Source organism: Thermobia domestica, chromosome 12, assembly GCF_964235325.1.
Source record: "Thermobia domestica chromosome 12, izTheDome1.hap1.1, whole genome shotgun sequence".
NCBI lineage: Eukaryota > Metazoa > Arthropoda > Insecta > Zygentoma > Lepismatidae > Thermobia > Thermobia domestica.
Genome location: NC_137465.1, coordinates 129363643 through 129379451, shown reverse-complemented (window position 1 = coordinate 129379451; position 15809 = coordinate 129363643). Strand labels below are relative to the sequence as shown.

The 15809-nt window shown below is 35.6% G+C and overlaps 1 protein-coding gene across 2 annotated transcripts in view; it reads right to left on the bottom strand.

Annotated features, from left to right (window-relative positions):
• The window catches only part of Sirt6 (sirtuin 6), a 54894-nt gene that overhangs the window by 17420 nt on the left and 21665 nt on the right, over positions 1–15809 (bottom strand). For both annotated transcript variants that reach the window (XM_081734095.1, XM_081734096.1), the window contains exons 2-3: positions 14845–14972; positions 7419–7537 (exon numbers count right to left, since the gene is read on the bottom strand). In XM_081734095.1, coding sequence (XP_081590221.1) covers positions 7419–7537; positions 14845–14972 — 247 coding nt within the window. The remainder of the gene's footprint in view (positions 1–7418; positions 7538–14844; positions 14973–15809) is intronic.

Below are 15809 nucleotides of genomic sequence, written 5' to 3'. Positions count from 1 at the left end.
CGTTGCATCATGTTGAATTTGTGAATAGCTTAAATAGTTTTCGTCTGCTGAGGGTGGCGAGAAAGTGATTGTCACCGTCCCATTCTCCTAATTCCATGAGAGAAGCGGAAGGCTAGCCGCCGATAGCCTTCAATGCGTTCTTGCAGAAGCTTCCACAGGGTGTCTATTAAAGTTCCAAAATGAAATTTTGCGACTTTTTCGTGACCTTTTCTTCACCAAATCATAAAATTTCCTAACATTTTCAAGAGCAAATTTGGGTGCGAATTAGGCCGAATTTTCATCCATGCGATAGAAACGTACTTTGCTTGCGATTTGGTAGCGTCTAAAGCCGATCATAGACATTTTTGGTGGTGAATTTTGACGTTTTATAGAACGAAATTTTCCAATCTGTACTTACATTTGTACAGTTTAAAAAAGCGTGACCCAAAAGCTAAATTTCGTGACTTTTATGACCGTTTTCTGATTTCGTGACATTCGTGACTTTCGTGACCGATAGACACCCTGTTCCATTTAAATCCATTTAAATAAAATTAATTGCATCAATGTCCAAAAGCAACATTTCAGGCTAATGTATAAATAAATGGATACGCTAAGCTTTATAGCCTTAATGGACACTACGTCCCTGATCATATTGCAAATGTACATGAATGGAATGACAAAAATATATTTAAAAAATGTGAGCATGGACCCATATTACAAGAAAAAGAATGGTTACATCCTGAATCCCATGACTTTCAAGTTTTAAGAAAAATAGTGACTGACCCACAACTCTCACAAGATTTAAATCACACTAATCGTTTTTGTCATACAAGTGCTTTAGAACAGTATCACAATGAACGACTCAAATACACTCCAATACGGCATTTTTCTTATGACGGTATGGTGACCAGAACTATGCTACCGGTACTGGATCATAACAATAACGTAAATTGCAAAATTGCAAAGAAACAGACTTCAAACCAATTTTCAAAGGCTACTAAACAATGGATAAAGAAAACAACGTACGACGTAAAAACTACCTCATGGCATGAATCATTCCAAAGCAGTGTAATGGATGTGATAAGTGAACAAAGCTTATCTTTTTTCAAAGACACATTCGCAACAGAAGTTCCCAGGAACATCGCTCCGATACCTCGGCCATCTATATGCGGTGAGGAAGAAGATTTGTAAATTTACGGGTAAGTATAAGAGTCTTCCTTTTTTACGTTTCTCTTTTTTTTAATATTATCGAATGCAATGATTTAGAATAGGATATACATATATATATATATATATATATATATATATATATATATACATATTACATGTTTGTATATTCGATGCAAAACCTAATCAAAATAATCGTATTCCTCTCCGTCAACAGATGTTCTAAAACCCACATAAATGTTATTCGCTTCAGGGAATGTTTCACGGATTTTCTCTACCACACAAGCTCGTATCACTTTTCATACATTTTTCCTAGTGTATTCCATGAATTGACCCAGTACACGAACTATCTGTAAGCCATAAATCGCTGCATAGCGTTTCTGTTCGATGTCAACTTACCTTTCACAATTTTGTCTTTGGAGTTTATTTCATGAATTGTCTGGCGGTATTTAAAGTATCAATATTTACAATAACACTAGTACAGTTTTTGTGTAATCTTATATACTCAGCACTTCCTCTGACATTATTTATTGTCTCGCTCTCAACATAACATGTACTTTCTTCTTCGGTAGCCATATGAGAGCAACATCTGAAACAGCACCAGTCCAAGTTTTCGCAACAGCAATGACCACGAAAAGGATTATCTGAATTTGTTTTTCTTCCTCCGCTGCCACTAGCTCGAGGTTCGAACTGAAGGCTTGAAGTTGTCAGTCATCGCAATCAGTTTTGGAAAAGGAAATCGAACTTTAGAACGTGCCACCGCAACACTCACAAACGAAACGCTTGGCACTATGTTAATGGAAGTCTGCTCTCGCAGCCTGACTACAGGTGACTCATCACAAAATCTTTTTTCCTCTGTTACTCGCTAACGACTCACTGTATCGCGATCAACCACCATTCCTTTTAGAATTTTCAACTCTACAAATGGAAATAATTTATAAAAAATGATTTTCTAAGTCGTTTAAAGTTAAGTCTGATACAAAAGAATCCCCAAGCACCAACGGAAAATGAAATATTTACTAAAAAAGAAAGAAAATATAATTACTCAATAAAAAAGTTTCGCTAAGGGCTTCATTAGATAGATGGAAAAGGATTCTGGAGAAGAAAAAAGAAATTAAGACCGGGGAAGTATCTGCGATATCACAGTGATTCAGTGCAAGGTCACGTGATTATACAGCCAGGTTAAAGAACTTAGTGGAGGAAGATATAATTAATGAGACGGGTAGATCGGTAAGAGCGCAGGAAACCTAAGAAATAATAAATAAAAAGCAAAATATAATTTAATGCAGAAGGTAACATTTTTTTTAAAGATGTTGCGAAGCAGAATAAACATCAGTGATGATGAAAATAATGAAAGACACTGCAGAGTGATGAGTATGTAGAATGGCGAAGGTAATAGGTGTATGGGAAACTAAAGTGTAGTGTGAAAAATGAAATCTTTTGAGTTATACGTCCCACGGTTATGCCGGTTAGGCTAAAGGAGACGGTGATGATGAGTAATGAATGAAATGGTGGAATGAAGAAAGTGGGAGGAAACGGGAGAACCCCGAGAAAACCCACGCACACGGTGTTTGTCCACCACAAAGTTCACTTGGCGGGGGCTGGGATCGAACCCGGGACCCCAAGCACCAGAGGTGAAGTGTAGTGTGGTAGGATATTATAGACATCAAGATCAAAAGAGCGCTTCGCCTATATGATGGTAATATATGTCTCCTCATCTCATTCTGAGACATATGGAAAAGTCTGGGGAGAGTATTTTGAGTATACTTACGGAAAAAGTATATCAAATCTTTAAGTTATTCTGAGACTGATAAATGGGAAATTTGGACGCTATACAAATATCGGTGATCGTAATTTCGGATCGAGAGAAATTCAAGTATGGAATACTGAAAAGTAGACGTATTTACGGATGTTAATGACGTTGGAAGGATCTCAATTACCGGAATGGTTAAAAGTATATGTTATCTTCGTGATGGGATATTAGATCAAACTGGTATAGGACAAATTTCATATCTGAATTTCTAATGTTTCTTTGATAGACATGTGGAACTGGGATTGCAACAAGGGACTGGTTCTCATGATCAGAAAGTGGACGTTAGGAGGCCTTTGTAAACAATTGGAAGGCAGGTCAAGAAAAGCTTTATGGCTTCATGTGAGGCGTCAATATATAACAATACAGAGAGGATGTAAGGTTCAAGAGGGAGAAAATTTCTTGTTTACAAATATGTAAAAGAATACATGGGATATTTTGGAAAGGAACAAAAGGTCTTGAGAGGGAAAGTAGCTGTTAATATGAAAATGAAAAGGGTAGAAAAAACAAGGAAACAAGGCAATAAGGTAATGAATTGAACGTATTTTATTCCAAAATTAATTCTTTATATTATAATATTCTTATAATTTATTTGTTTTATTTTATTTATGTTGCTCTATTTAATACCTGGTAAAAGTTATATTCTGTGGTCTGTATGTATGATTGGGTAATATGTACAGTGTGTCCATAAAGTCTCGGTATGTAGGGAATTCTAATAATTTGTTTTTGTTTTTCCAGATTGAATGATGGCTCTGCCTAAAGAACAACAAGTCGAGTTGGTACTCTTAAGTTGAATAGGAGGATGGTCGTATTGGAAAATTGCGGAAGAATTTAACCTTCGATACCCTCATCGTCAACGTATTTGTTTTACTGGTCTCAAGGCAACCCACATTGGATGAGTCCATCCAAACAGCAGGGCTGCCAAAAAGCGATGGTGTGGTGTGGTTTGTGGAAAGCTCATATGCTAGGTCTTTTCTTCTTTGATGAACATGTAACGGGTGAAACATATCTGAACTTGCTGAGAGACAAATTAATGCCTCAAATTGAGCGTTTGGGTTACAGACTTCCAGACTGGTTTCAGCAGGATGCGGCCCCTGCCCATTTTGCTGCAGCTGTTAGAGATTGGTTGAATAACAATTTTCGTCACTGGATTGGGAGGTCATGTGGAGTGGTCCCCTCGTTCGCCAGACCTTTCTCCCCTTTATTTCTTTTTACTGGGGTATGCTGAAAGATAAAGTTTACTCGATGAAGATTAGAAACGTAAACCACCTGACAGAAAGCATTGCCAGTCAGTGTGCTGAAATCGACAGCAATTCAGACCCATTCCATCGAGTTCACTTTAATCTTGCAAAGCGCTTCAAATTATGCATTGAACAACACAGAAATGATATTGAAAATATTATTCATTAACATTAAATTGACTAAAATGTGTTTTTTTCCCCTTGTACCCAACTTTATGGACACCCTGTAGACACTGACCAATACCGGATTGCCATTTGTTGAGATTGTAGAAGCTCAACGAATAGTAACTGTGATTTGTTAAGGAGCGTGGTTTATCACAAATTCGGTCTAAGAAGTCACAAGGTTAACCATAAGATTTCATAGGCTTCTAAAGTTTTTTCTTGAAACTTCGGACCAAATGACAGCATTTTCCCAAAAACTCATCCTAGTCTACCCATTAGAATTTCTTCGGTCGTTATAAACAAATTCTCTTCTTCAACGTGACTACGTTTCTAGTACATGCACTGTCCCATATGCTTGTAAATTAACCACACTGTCATCTGACGGCAAGTTGTTCCTCTTGCTTCTCTTCGACCAAGCTGCGCAGCAAGATTCTCTTTGACCATCGTTTATTTAAATGACAAATTTGATATTTACTTGCGGTTTTCCAATTTGAATATTCCAGGCCTCGTTAATCTGTTAATCTATCGTATCACCATTTTTTTTTTACTTACTTACTTTGCTTATCCAAGTAAGTATGTAACTCACTCACTGATTTTCCTCTTATTTCTGTCTTTCATTCAGAAAGAGGAAAGAAAAAGGAGAGAGACAAATAGAGAAATCGTATTTCACACTATTCTATGAAGCATCATTTTTTTTCAATCTGTTAAATGTTTCTAAGTATTTTCCTTCGTTTTAAATATACGTTAAAGAAATGCTTATTAACAATCTTTTTAACTAATTTGTAATATCTTATTAGATAAATATGTGTATATGTGCTTTTATTATCGCTGACGTCATGATTAACACCCAATCAATCAATCTTTTTTATTATTAATTCCTCGTTTATATACCTAAGTACATATTGTCTTCGAAAATGAATGATGAGATTTGGGGAGAATATTGAAGGGGAAGAAAAAAGACATGGGACACGAAGCTATCGAAAATCAGTGGATTATGGGCAATAATTCTAACGGTTTTCGCCCTTGTAATTCACCATGCTCGCGTAGTCTGCCAGGAGTAACCCGTGAAAATTTTGTGTTCTCTCAGATCATTGAAGTGGAAACTGAATCGTTTCAGGTAATCCTGCAACAACACAGAATCCCCACTCCATCTCCACCTTTACTTTGAATCATCCCTTCCTTGAGACATGAAGAGAAGGACCCACTCCTTGGACACCAAGATGTTGAGACTTAACCCATATGATTCTTCTTGTTGGATCATGTGAATAACATGGTGTACAGTGAAAAATTTCAGTGTTAATTATCTCAAAGCGCGCTTCTGAAAAGCATTTGAAAGTATTACCGAAGACACTCTTGGTAGAGAAAACGCGGAAATTGACAACCGCTACGATATCTGTCTATCATCACCGGGGTACACATTAAAACTCACTGAGGCACGTGCTTTTTTTTCCCTCGACCATTTATCTTACTAGAGCGATAGCTGCTGAACGCAATAAATCTCTCCTCACTTTGTATCGTATGTAACGCTCGATTCAAAATAACCTAACGGAGATCCTTTACATATACTGTATATACATTAGGAAAATGAGAGGCAGACAGACGAAAGATTCAACATTGTTCAGTTATTTTCCCCTTGTATCTATTTTCTTGCTAATGTTCACGAAATACGCCATTTCATCTATAAATAATTTAATAGAAATACAGTTTTCCTGTTCCAGCAGGAGAATGCCGGGATGGTACTTTTAAGTATCACAAAAAAAGATCTGGATAAATTCTCTTTCCCAATAATGTTATTGATGTTTATGGTTAATTATTCCAGTATAAATTGGCCTTGTATGCTGTTTCTGGAAATTAGATATAGGTAACGTAAAAATATTGCGCGAATCAGATAACAGTGTAGATAAGAGGTCCACAATATTCGAATAAGAAAAAATACTACTACATTGCAATTACGTTAATATTTGCAAATATTATTCAAGTTGATCAACGAAAAGCTTAACAAACAAACTAACACAGCGTGGTTGGTTTCAAATCATGCGAAGCTCTGCATACACTAGGAACGCAGTCACTTTGAAGAAAGTTATTTGTACATGACGTTTTAGCAAAATCTTATGGGTGAACTACGATACCTTCTTCATATTAATTGTGTGTTCTACTTTATAACAACTCTTTAACTTTTGTCCTTACAAAGAAAGGTCACTGTTTTGTCTCAGATTACTAAGAGGACCCTTGCAAAAGTCTACGAAGCAATTAATACGTTTCTATTTCTCTTAATAGAAAATAACTCTGCACACGCTATCTTGACCTGATGGAAACACTACTTGAGAAATAAAAATGCAAACGAAATTATGCATCACATACGAGAAAACAGAAAATAATTCTAAATTTAGCTCACTGTTATAGTTATGTAACTGATGCGGCTATGACCATCTTACCTTAAATTATTGTACAGTGAAAAATTTGTTTAATATTGCAAGTTTTGATCTTGTTGTTTTTGTCGGAGCTGACTAAGACAGCATTCTATGATTAAATTTTTTAAGTTAAATGAAATGTGTGGATAGTTCTACTTCCACATCTGAAAAATAACACCTGCTGTACAAGTATATGTACAAGGTTATGCTCCGACGAAAAAGCAGGATAAAAGATACTTGGACAGATGAATTTGTTTACTATACGAATACTTAAAATGAGACTTGTATTATAAACTGCGTTCCTTACAATTTAACTATAATGCAAAGGAAAAAAAAAAAAAAAAAAAACAAGGAATGTCCATGTATGAGCTTTTTCGGGTACTTTGTCCTATCTGTTGGTGACTTGGTACTATTTGACTGTATATGCCATGCATGCGTAGATGTAAAAATGTCCATGTAAAAAGGGGCAAAAGATGTAACTAACCCTATTCTTTTTATGCGGTTTTCAATGTTAAAACGCCATTTTCTCAAAAATGCAGTTTTGTGACATTCCTTCTTTTTCCCCCTTACCCTTCATTAATCTAACATCAGCTTCATATACAATTTTAAAACATACGAAATATCACTGAACATGCATATATAGCTTACCACTTTCAACTAGCTTTACAAGAGCCATGTGTGTTTTAGTCGGAACAGCGTCATCAAACGATATATTTATTTCCGGTTTCAGTCCTTTTGCTTCCAGGGTCCATACTCCTTTTGGGCCTCTGCAAGTAATTATTTAAAAAAAAAAAAAAAAAAAAAAAGTTTATAAACTTAATTTCTTTCAAACCTTGCAACAAACTTGAAATTGTAAATACGTATAATGGTTAACACGGACACCTGACTCTTACCTTTCTCATATTTCTTTGACTGCTCCGACATTGAGCATGATATAATAATAATAATAATAATAATAATAATAATAATAATAATAATAACAACTAAGTCACTAACCCATGAAACCCAGAGATTCAATACCGCTTTCTCAAAAGCTATTCCTTGATTTCTGTCCTTAGACAACTGGATTCAATTTCTATTTTGTATTTGTATTTCTGTGAGTTTCATCTTAATATTTTCCTCCCATCTGCGCCTAGGACTTCCTAACCGACTTCTTCCGATTGGTTTTCCAGTTAAAGTTTTCGAAGTATTTCTACTATTTTTCCATTCTAGCTACATGACGTGCCCACTTGAGACTCTCAGACTTGATGACCCTGATAATGATTGGTAAAGGTATAAATTATGCAATTCTTCGTTACGAAGTTTCAGCCATTCCGCATTTCCATCCCTCTTGGGTCCGAATTTCCACCTCAGTATTTTGTTCTCAAATGCTTTCAGTCTGCGTTCTCCCCTAAAAGTAAGTGAGTATGTTTCGTAACAATACAGCATGACTGGCATAGTTATCGTTTTATATATTTTAAACTTTAAATTCTTCTATAAAATTCTCAAAGACAAAAGAATTTGAACTGAATAATAACACAAGTTTCCTAACTTTAATCAGAAATTAATTTCTTCGTGGATATGGTTTTGATCTGTTAATGTTGATCCTCGATATTTGAAAGTATCCACTTCGTCCACAGTATTATTTGAGACTTTAAGGTATCCATAATTTACAGCATTATAACCACAGTGAACTTATATGTATTTAGTTTTCTTTACTCATATCATCCTCTATCAGACTTGTATCATCAGCATATACCATAATATGGTGAATTCCATTCAGCTCTAGGCCATGGTTTTCTTTTATTTTACTTGTAGCGTATTGAAGAACATGATTTGAATAATAATGGCACCAACGTATCCCTTTGTTTCAGGCCATCCTTGACGTAAAAGCTCGCGTGCAAATATTTTCCTATTCGGGCTTTACTTGGGATTCATTTAAACACATCTTTATTAATCAACTGTCTCTTTCGGTGTATCGAACCCAGTAAGAATGCTATACAATATCTCCTTCCCAACCAAGTCGTAAGCCTTCCTATAATCAATAAATAACTGATGTACCGTGTATTGATTTAATAATGATGTATTCCCATTTTTTTCAACTATTTGACGAATGGTACGAGGGTAGTCCCGAAAGTACCCGACCTAATAAAGAAATACACAAAATAAATAAATAAATAAATAAATAAATAAAATAAAATAAAATAAAATAAAAAAAAAATCTTTATTTCTAGTCTCCTTTTAGCTCGATATACTTTTCTCAGCAATGTTCAATAGCTTCGATACTCCTGTTTCTAGTGTGAACCGTCGAGCTCCGCAAAATAGCAATTAACTAGACTCCACTTCTATATTATTTGGAAATCTTTTACTACAGAGTCATTTTTTCAAATTTGCAAAGAAAAAATAACCTGATGGAGCTAAATGTGGAGAAGAGGGTGCGTGAGAAAGCAATTCGAACCTTAGTTCATTGATTTTGCCCATCGCCATAACGCATGTGTGAACTGGTGCCTCGTCTTCATAAAACAACTAACTCTCTTTTCCGCCAAATGCGACCATTTATTCTTGTCGAACGCTGCAATAAGTTTGCATAACACTTGCCGTTGATCGTTTTTCCTTTTTTGAAGATAATCAATTAAAATTATCTCAAACGCATCCCAAAAAACTGACGCCATGACCTTGCCAGCAGATGGAACTGGACTGAAACATTCTCACGACCCTGTTCTTCCTTCCATTGTGAGCAAACGCGGCACCCATCTCACGCGTAGCTTTCTAATGTCGAAATTTTCCATCAATATGCGATCTACAGCACTTTATAAAATGCCTAACATGTCTGCTAGCTCTCGCACATTCAATCCACGGTCATTTAATACCATTTTGTGGATTTTCTTAATCACATTTGCATGTCATCTCATTTTATCGACCACTGCAATGTTTCTCTTTGTTGTTCGTACGGCCTCGTTTAAACTCTAATATTTTACTGTTGTAAACGAAGATGTAGACTCCTCCAGAGTGCAATCTAGCTCAGCTTTGATATTGGTTGCACAGAGAGCTTTCAAATGAAAGTATTGTATCACATAATGATTACTTATCTTTTTTTATGTTTACAAATTCATTGAAAGGGTTCACTACTGGTGGCTACCAGACAAATATTAATGAACTTAATGTCTTCAAACTTAACTTAAAGGAGCAGTTCGACTTAGAAATGCATTTTTTACAATTTATTTCCATTTGTAGAGTTAAAAATTCTAAAAGGAATGGTGTTTGTTTGATCGCGATACGTTCAGTCGTTACCGAGTAAGAGGAAGAAAGATTTTGTGATGACGTCATAGGTGGGCAAGGAGCGAGAGCAGGCTTACATACTACACAGTGCCAAGCATTTCGTTTGTGAGAGGTGCGGTGGCACGTTCTAAGTGCGGTTTCCTTTTCCAGAACTGATAGCAAAGACTTACAAATATCATCTGCATGTAGAAAATGATATCTGATGGTGGGCTGTACAAACGTTTTTATAATATTATAAAACGTATCCTATAAAGCATAAGTTCAGCGTTTCAAAAAAAAAATCGAACCCGATATCATGTAAATAGATGGCGGACGAGATTGCTGCAATACCTAAGTACCTTTTCTTTAATCATTCTTCCGATTCTCAAACATAAGTATATTCATTTTCACGTTTTGTTGCAATTTTTAACGCTGACCCTATAATTTTGTGCTTCAAGGTATGTACAGGAGCGCAGCATATGAGGCAAAAATGAAATAACATCTGTAAAGTTTGCTAGAATACGAAAAACACTTCACCGGTTAAATTTCTGTTATTCTCATAGCTGTCCGCGGAACAACTCTCATCACCCGTTTCATCATCATTGTCACATGATACAGAGAAATTAAACGATGGATCAATGTCTTGAGGAACAATCATCGTCACTGATTCCTTCTACAAGCCGGTATATTTCACTCCCTAATTCACATTGTATAGCCTATTTCTAAAGCAGTATCTTCAGAATCATGAGTGACATCGTCTCTATTACCCTCTAATGCCTCGTCTTGACTACAACCGTCAATTGCGTCTTGTACGATATTCGTACGTTGGTAACTAGACATAGATCGGTGCTTGTTCAATGGCTCGGATTTTAAACCTTTCAATAATATAATTGGAACAGCATTCTTTCTCAGTTTGCGTGTAAATAATTATCCTGGCATTAGCCAGAAGTGGATCTAGACGGTAAAAATTCAGCGGGGGGAGTCAGAACCCAGACTATGATATGTATATCATGTTTACTAAAAACTTTCAAAAATATATAAATAATAGCTTAAATCAATTTTGTCACTTAAAACTGGGGGCCTAGGCCCCCGGCCCCAGTCTAGATCCGCCACTGGCATTAACTTTTCTTTCAGTAAACTTTACTTCTCGAAGGCAGGCTCTTCAAGATGTTTGGAACACGAGCGATTTTATTTGGTACATTTTTTTCCCATTGATTTTCTTGGGCCATAATTTATATCGATCTGGTGATTTCTCACGACTTAGAAACGTAAGAAAAGATACTTTACGTCCTCAGCTTCAATTGCACAAGAATTACAACCGAAAACACAGCAGGTGTTAGATATTTCTACTTCACTTCACAGACACAGCCCGCGCTGTACTAACACGCGTTTCCTACTTCACATTAGTGTTTCTTTCAGAAAAAAGTTCGGGGGGGGGGGGGGAAGGGACACTTAGTATTCGGAGAGGCACATTATTTTTACACAGTACTATTATATTTATTACATTATAGACGTATTATTTTGGTCTCCTCTCAAAGCTCCGAGAGACAGTGCCACCCTAAAAACATGTCCGGAAGAAACACTGTTTCGCACAACAAACGTAATTACTGCTCTCTCTCTACTCTTTTTTATACTAATGCTATAGGAAAAACAACTAACAAAAATTTCCCTCAAGAATTCAACACAGAGCAAGTCTGCTAACAAATCCAAAACACAACCTATTAAATCCAATGCACTATTAAAGGTTTATCAGCTGCGTACAAGGAGTGGTTGCTGACTCAGTTTCTCGCATATCCCACCCATGACGTCACCATTGACGATTCATCAAAAACAAATACCTATAGAAGCTGAACGAGACGGCCTATCAAGATATAAAAAAATACGGGTCTCTTATTTTTTGTTTCTCTTACTATTGCACCAAACTCGTTTTTAACTCGAACTGCTCCTTTAATCTTCATAAGACTGGTACTTTCGAATTTCGACCAGAGTAATGATTTTCAAACAACAACCGCCATCTGTAAGTCAGGTTAGGTATTTCTGCAACTATCCTCGTAAAAATCTCGTCGATAGTTGTTCGATTTCGCCTAAATTTGCATTGATAATCTCCAATAATGTCGTCTGCGTATAGGATCAATTTTCCTAACAGAATATTTGAGAGGATATTATAGGATGTTGCCAAAAGAGAGATGCATCGATAATTATTACAATTGTGAATTGGAACAATGATTGATTACTTCCACTCTTGCTGCAATTTCTCCTTGTTCCAAATGACGAGAATGGCTTTGTGCATCTCTGACAATGTTTCCCCTCCACCTAAAATTAACTCAATAGGAGTTCCGTCTACAACCAGAGATTTGTGATACTTTAATTTCTTTTCAGCAGTTTCTACTTCTGTTCGGTTAGGTTCTGGAATATCGGTTCTGCTTTATGCATTTCATTTTTGCCACAATTATTATTTTCCGGCTGTGTGTTAAACAAATTGTCAAAGAAATCTTTCCAGTTATTCAAAATACTATTAGTATCCGTGAGATTTATTCGTCCGTCTTTTTTAATATGTAAGTGCGCTGTTGACAGCCATTTTAAAATTCATTCAAGCCCTTACACATGTCTCGAATATTTTTGTCTTTACTATTATCTTGAACTTTAAAATATTTTAGATTTCAAAAAATCACGTGTCCTTGTTCTAAAAATTATGGAAGTTTTCCACCTAATGTTAATGAAATATGTGCAGTTATATCGTTCGGATTTTGTAGCCAACATAGTTTTGCCTGCTTTTTTCTCTCTGCTAGTTTAGTACATTTGTGGCCAAATCATAGTTTTTTTCTATGTATTTCCACGTGTCCCAATTTTTCTTTTGCTGAAATTTTAATCAATCTCTTAATTTAAATCAACGTATCCTCAACACTAATGAATTCCGAACCTTCTGAAATCGAAAATCTACTCAATACTTCAATCTAGTATTCCCCTTTCGCCTGACCCTCTCCAATTTCTTAAAATTAAATCTCTTCATTTTTAGACACTGAATATTTCCTTCTCTCAATGATATTTTTCTCTTATAATCGCTACTCCCAGGTAGTGATCAGTATTACAGTCAGCTCCTCTAAACGACTGAATATCAATCATGCTGATCTGTCTTCTTCTATCTAGAAAAACGTGATCATTTTGATTGTATGTTTTCGTTTGGTGTAGTCCCAAATATATTTATGAATGTCGCGGTATAAGAATTTTGTACTCTCCATAATAAAAGTTTAGGATGTTGCAAACTTCACAAGTCTAATGCCGTTGTCATTACTTTCCTTATGCAGATTTTCGTTCCCTACAATCGGTGTGAAAATATCCTTTCATACTAACTTCGCATTGAAATCCTCTAATAGAATATTCATATGGTATCGCGAGAGTTGGTCAAATATACGCTCTACTTTTTCGTAAAGACTGTCCTCTAAATTATCATCCTTATCTTCTGTTGGGGCGTGTACGTTTAAAACAATAATATCGCACCACCGACCCTTAAGCGCAATAAAAGGAAGTCTATCATTAACAAATTAAACTTGTTTAATTACTGTTCCCCATAAAAGAACGTAAAATTTCCGGCCTGTGCACTCTCTTTCCTTTCCATCTAACTAACTTTCGGAAGTCTTACCAGGTTCATCCTATATTTCTCTAAGCACACGTTACAGATTTTAATGTGCCTGCCCTACAAAGACTTCTAATACTCCATGTTCCAAACCTCATGTCCATTTTACTTTGCTGCTGTCGTTCCAAGCTATTGGTCCTAGTCCGATGCTTCTATGAATGTATCTGAACAAGTACTTTCTTTTACAGAATAAATTTGTTAACCTCACAACAAATCTCCAAGTTGGAGAGCCACCTCTTGTCTCTACGCGACTTCCTATTCAATGTATTCGCAGCTAACCTCCATATCTAGAGAATTTCTACTGTATCCGTAACCTGATGATGCGCCATGCACTGTTGACAGGAATAATAATAATAATAATAATAATAATAATAATAATAATAATAATAATAATAATAATAATAATAATAAGAAGAAGAAGAAGAAGAAGAAGAAGAAGAAGAAGAAGAAGAAATAAGTGAGTAAATAAATAAACAAATAAAGATAACACACTGAACCCAATCTAATACAATATCCATGAGTATTAGGGCACGTCTTACTTTCAAGCAATACACATATAAAAGCACACTAAGATAACAGCATTCATTTTGGATCCCACATCATATGAGTTTGTAGTAGACAATAACATGTCCATTGGTTAACCGGTTTCCTCGCACATTCTTCCATTGATTAACTCGTAATCATTCACTTTCGTTAATCACCCGTCTCCTTTAGTCTAAAGAGCATAAGTCATAGGAATGTTAAACTAAAGATTTCATTTCATTTTTTGGAACTCCTTGAATGAAATAAAATGTGTGTTTCTACCAATGGCTGATGAGCTTTAACTTAATAGACCAAACATAAACTAAACAAGAAGTACATATTGCATGCAAACAGCAAAAAATATAATAATAATAAAAACAAAGCCGGGAAAGCGGCGGCTAAGTGGTAGTGCACTAGCCTCTGGTACAAGGGATCCTTCGTTCGATCCCCGATCACGCGAATTTTTTTAGGTGGCCAACATTATAGCCGTGAGTTTTCTCGAGGTTCTTTCATCTCCTCACACATTTTCATTCCACAAATTATTTCATATTCGTTCATCTTCATTAATCATCCGTCTCCCTTTGCATAAAGGAATAAACGCGTGACGTGAAACTAGAAATTTCATTTCATTTCAGAAACAAAGATACTACCAAGTTGTGATAAATAAAAATAAAAACTTACCTAAAATCAGGTATACCAGCTGCAGTGCTTATACCTGCTCCAGTATGAACTACAACATGTTTCGCCGCTTTTATCCATTTAGCTAGTTTCGCTACCTTCTCTGCTACGATTTCCTTTTTATCGAACTTCTGCAACAAATCATAAAGAAATATTAATTAACATTTTTATTTTCGTTAAAGTTTTAGACTTTCAAATTATGCTATGCACAAGTGTTGGAAGTCTTATAGAGCGGCTATGTGCATTCGTCTGTCGACAGGTAAATGAAAGGGAATCTACTTTCACAATGTGTTGCTGTGATCTTTCCGGCAAGGTGGTGCACATGAAAGTCCTTGAGGGACGAGATTCTTTGTTTCCATACTGTCGAATTTCGTATGGTGCTTGAGTCATGGTAATGGATCCATATTTTATCACCTGTAAATATTTTTGAGAAAACCTCATCTCAATTTTCTATAAGCAGATACAAATTCACTTTACTAACATTACACAGAACAAACTTATGATTTACTGTTAGCATTCGAGGAAACCACTGCGAGCTAATCTTCAACATCACTATACCAGGTCTCCCAGCAGGATATTGAAAAAATATAGGACAGTTTGGTTTCTACAATAAAATATTACGCTCTGAACTACAGAAAAAATATAAATGTATTGTAAGAAAAGGCCACCCTTCACCCGCCAACCTTCTATGACTTTTCCAGTATTCATTGCAGATTTTCCAGGGTACTAACAATTTTGATTATAATGCACAAACACAAATTAGTAATGCAACTGGAAGTATTATTCCTTTAAGGATACCACCTCTCCATACATTTTGACGTTACTTTTTGTTTCGTTTTTATGATTTTTGTGCAAACGATAGAATTTGAACAAGGCATTGAAAATAGTAAAAACACTAAAAAAAATGCAGCTTTAATATTGTTAGAATTTAGAACACAATAATTCGCACTACCTTATAAGAAAAAGAA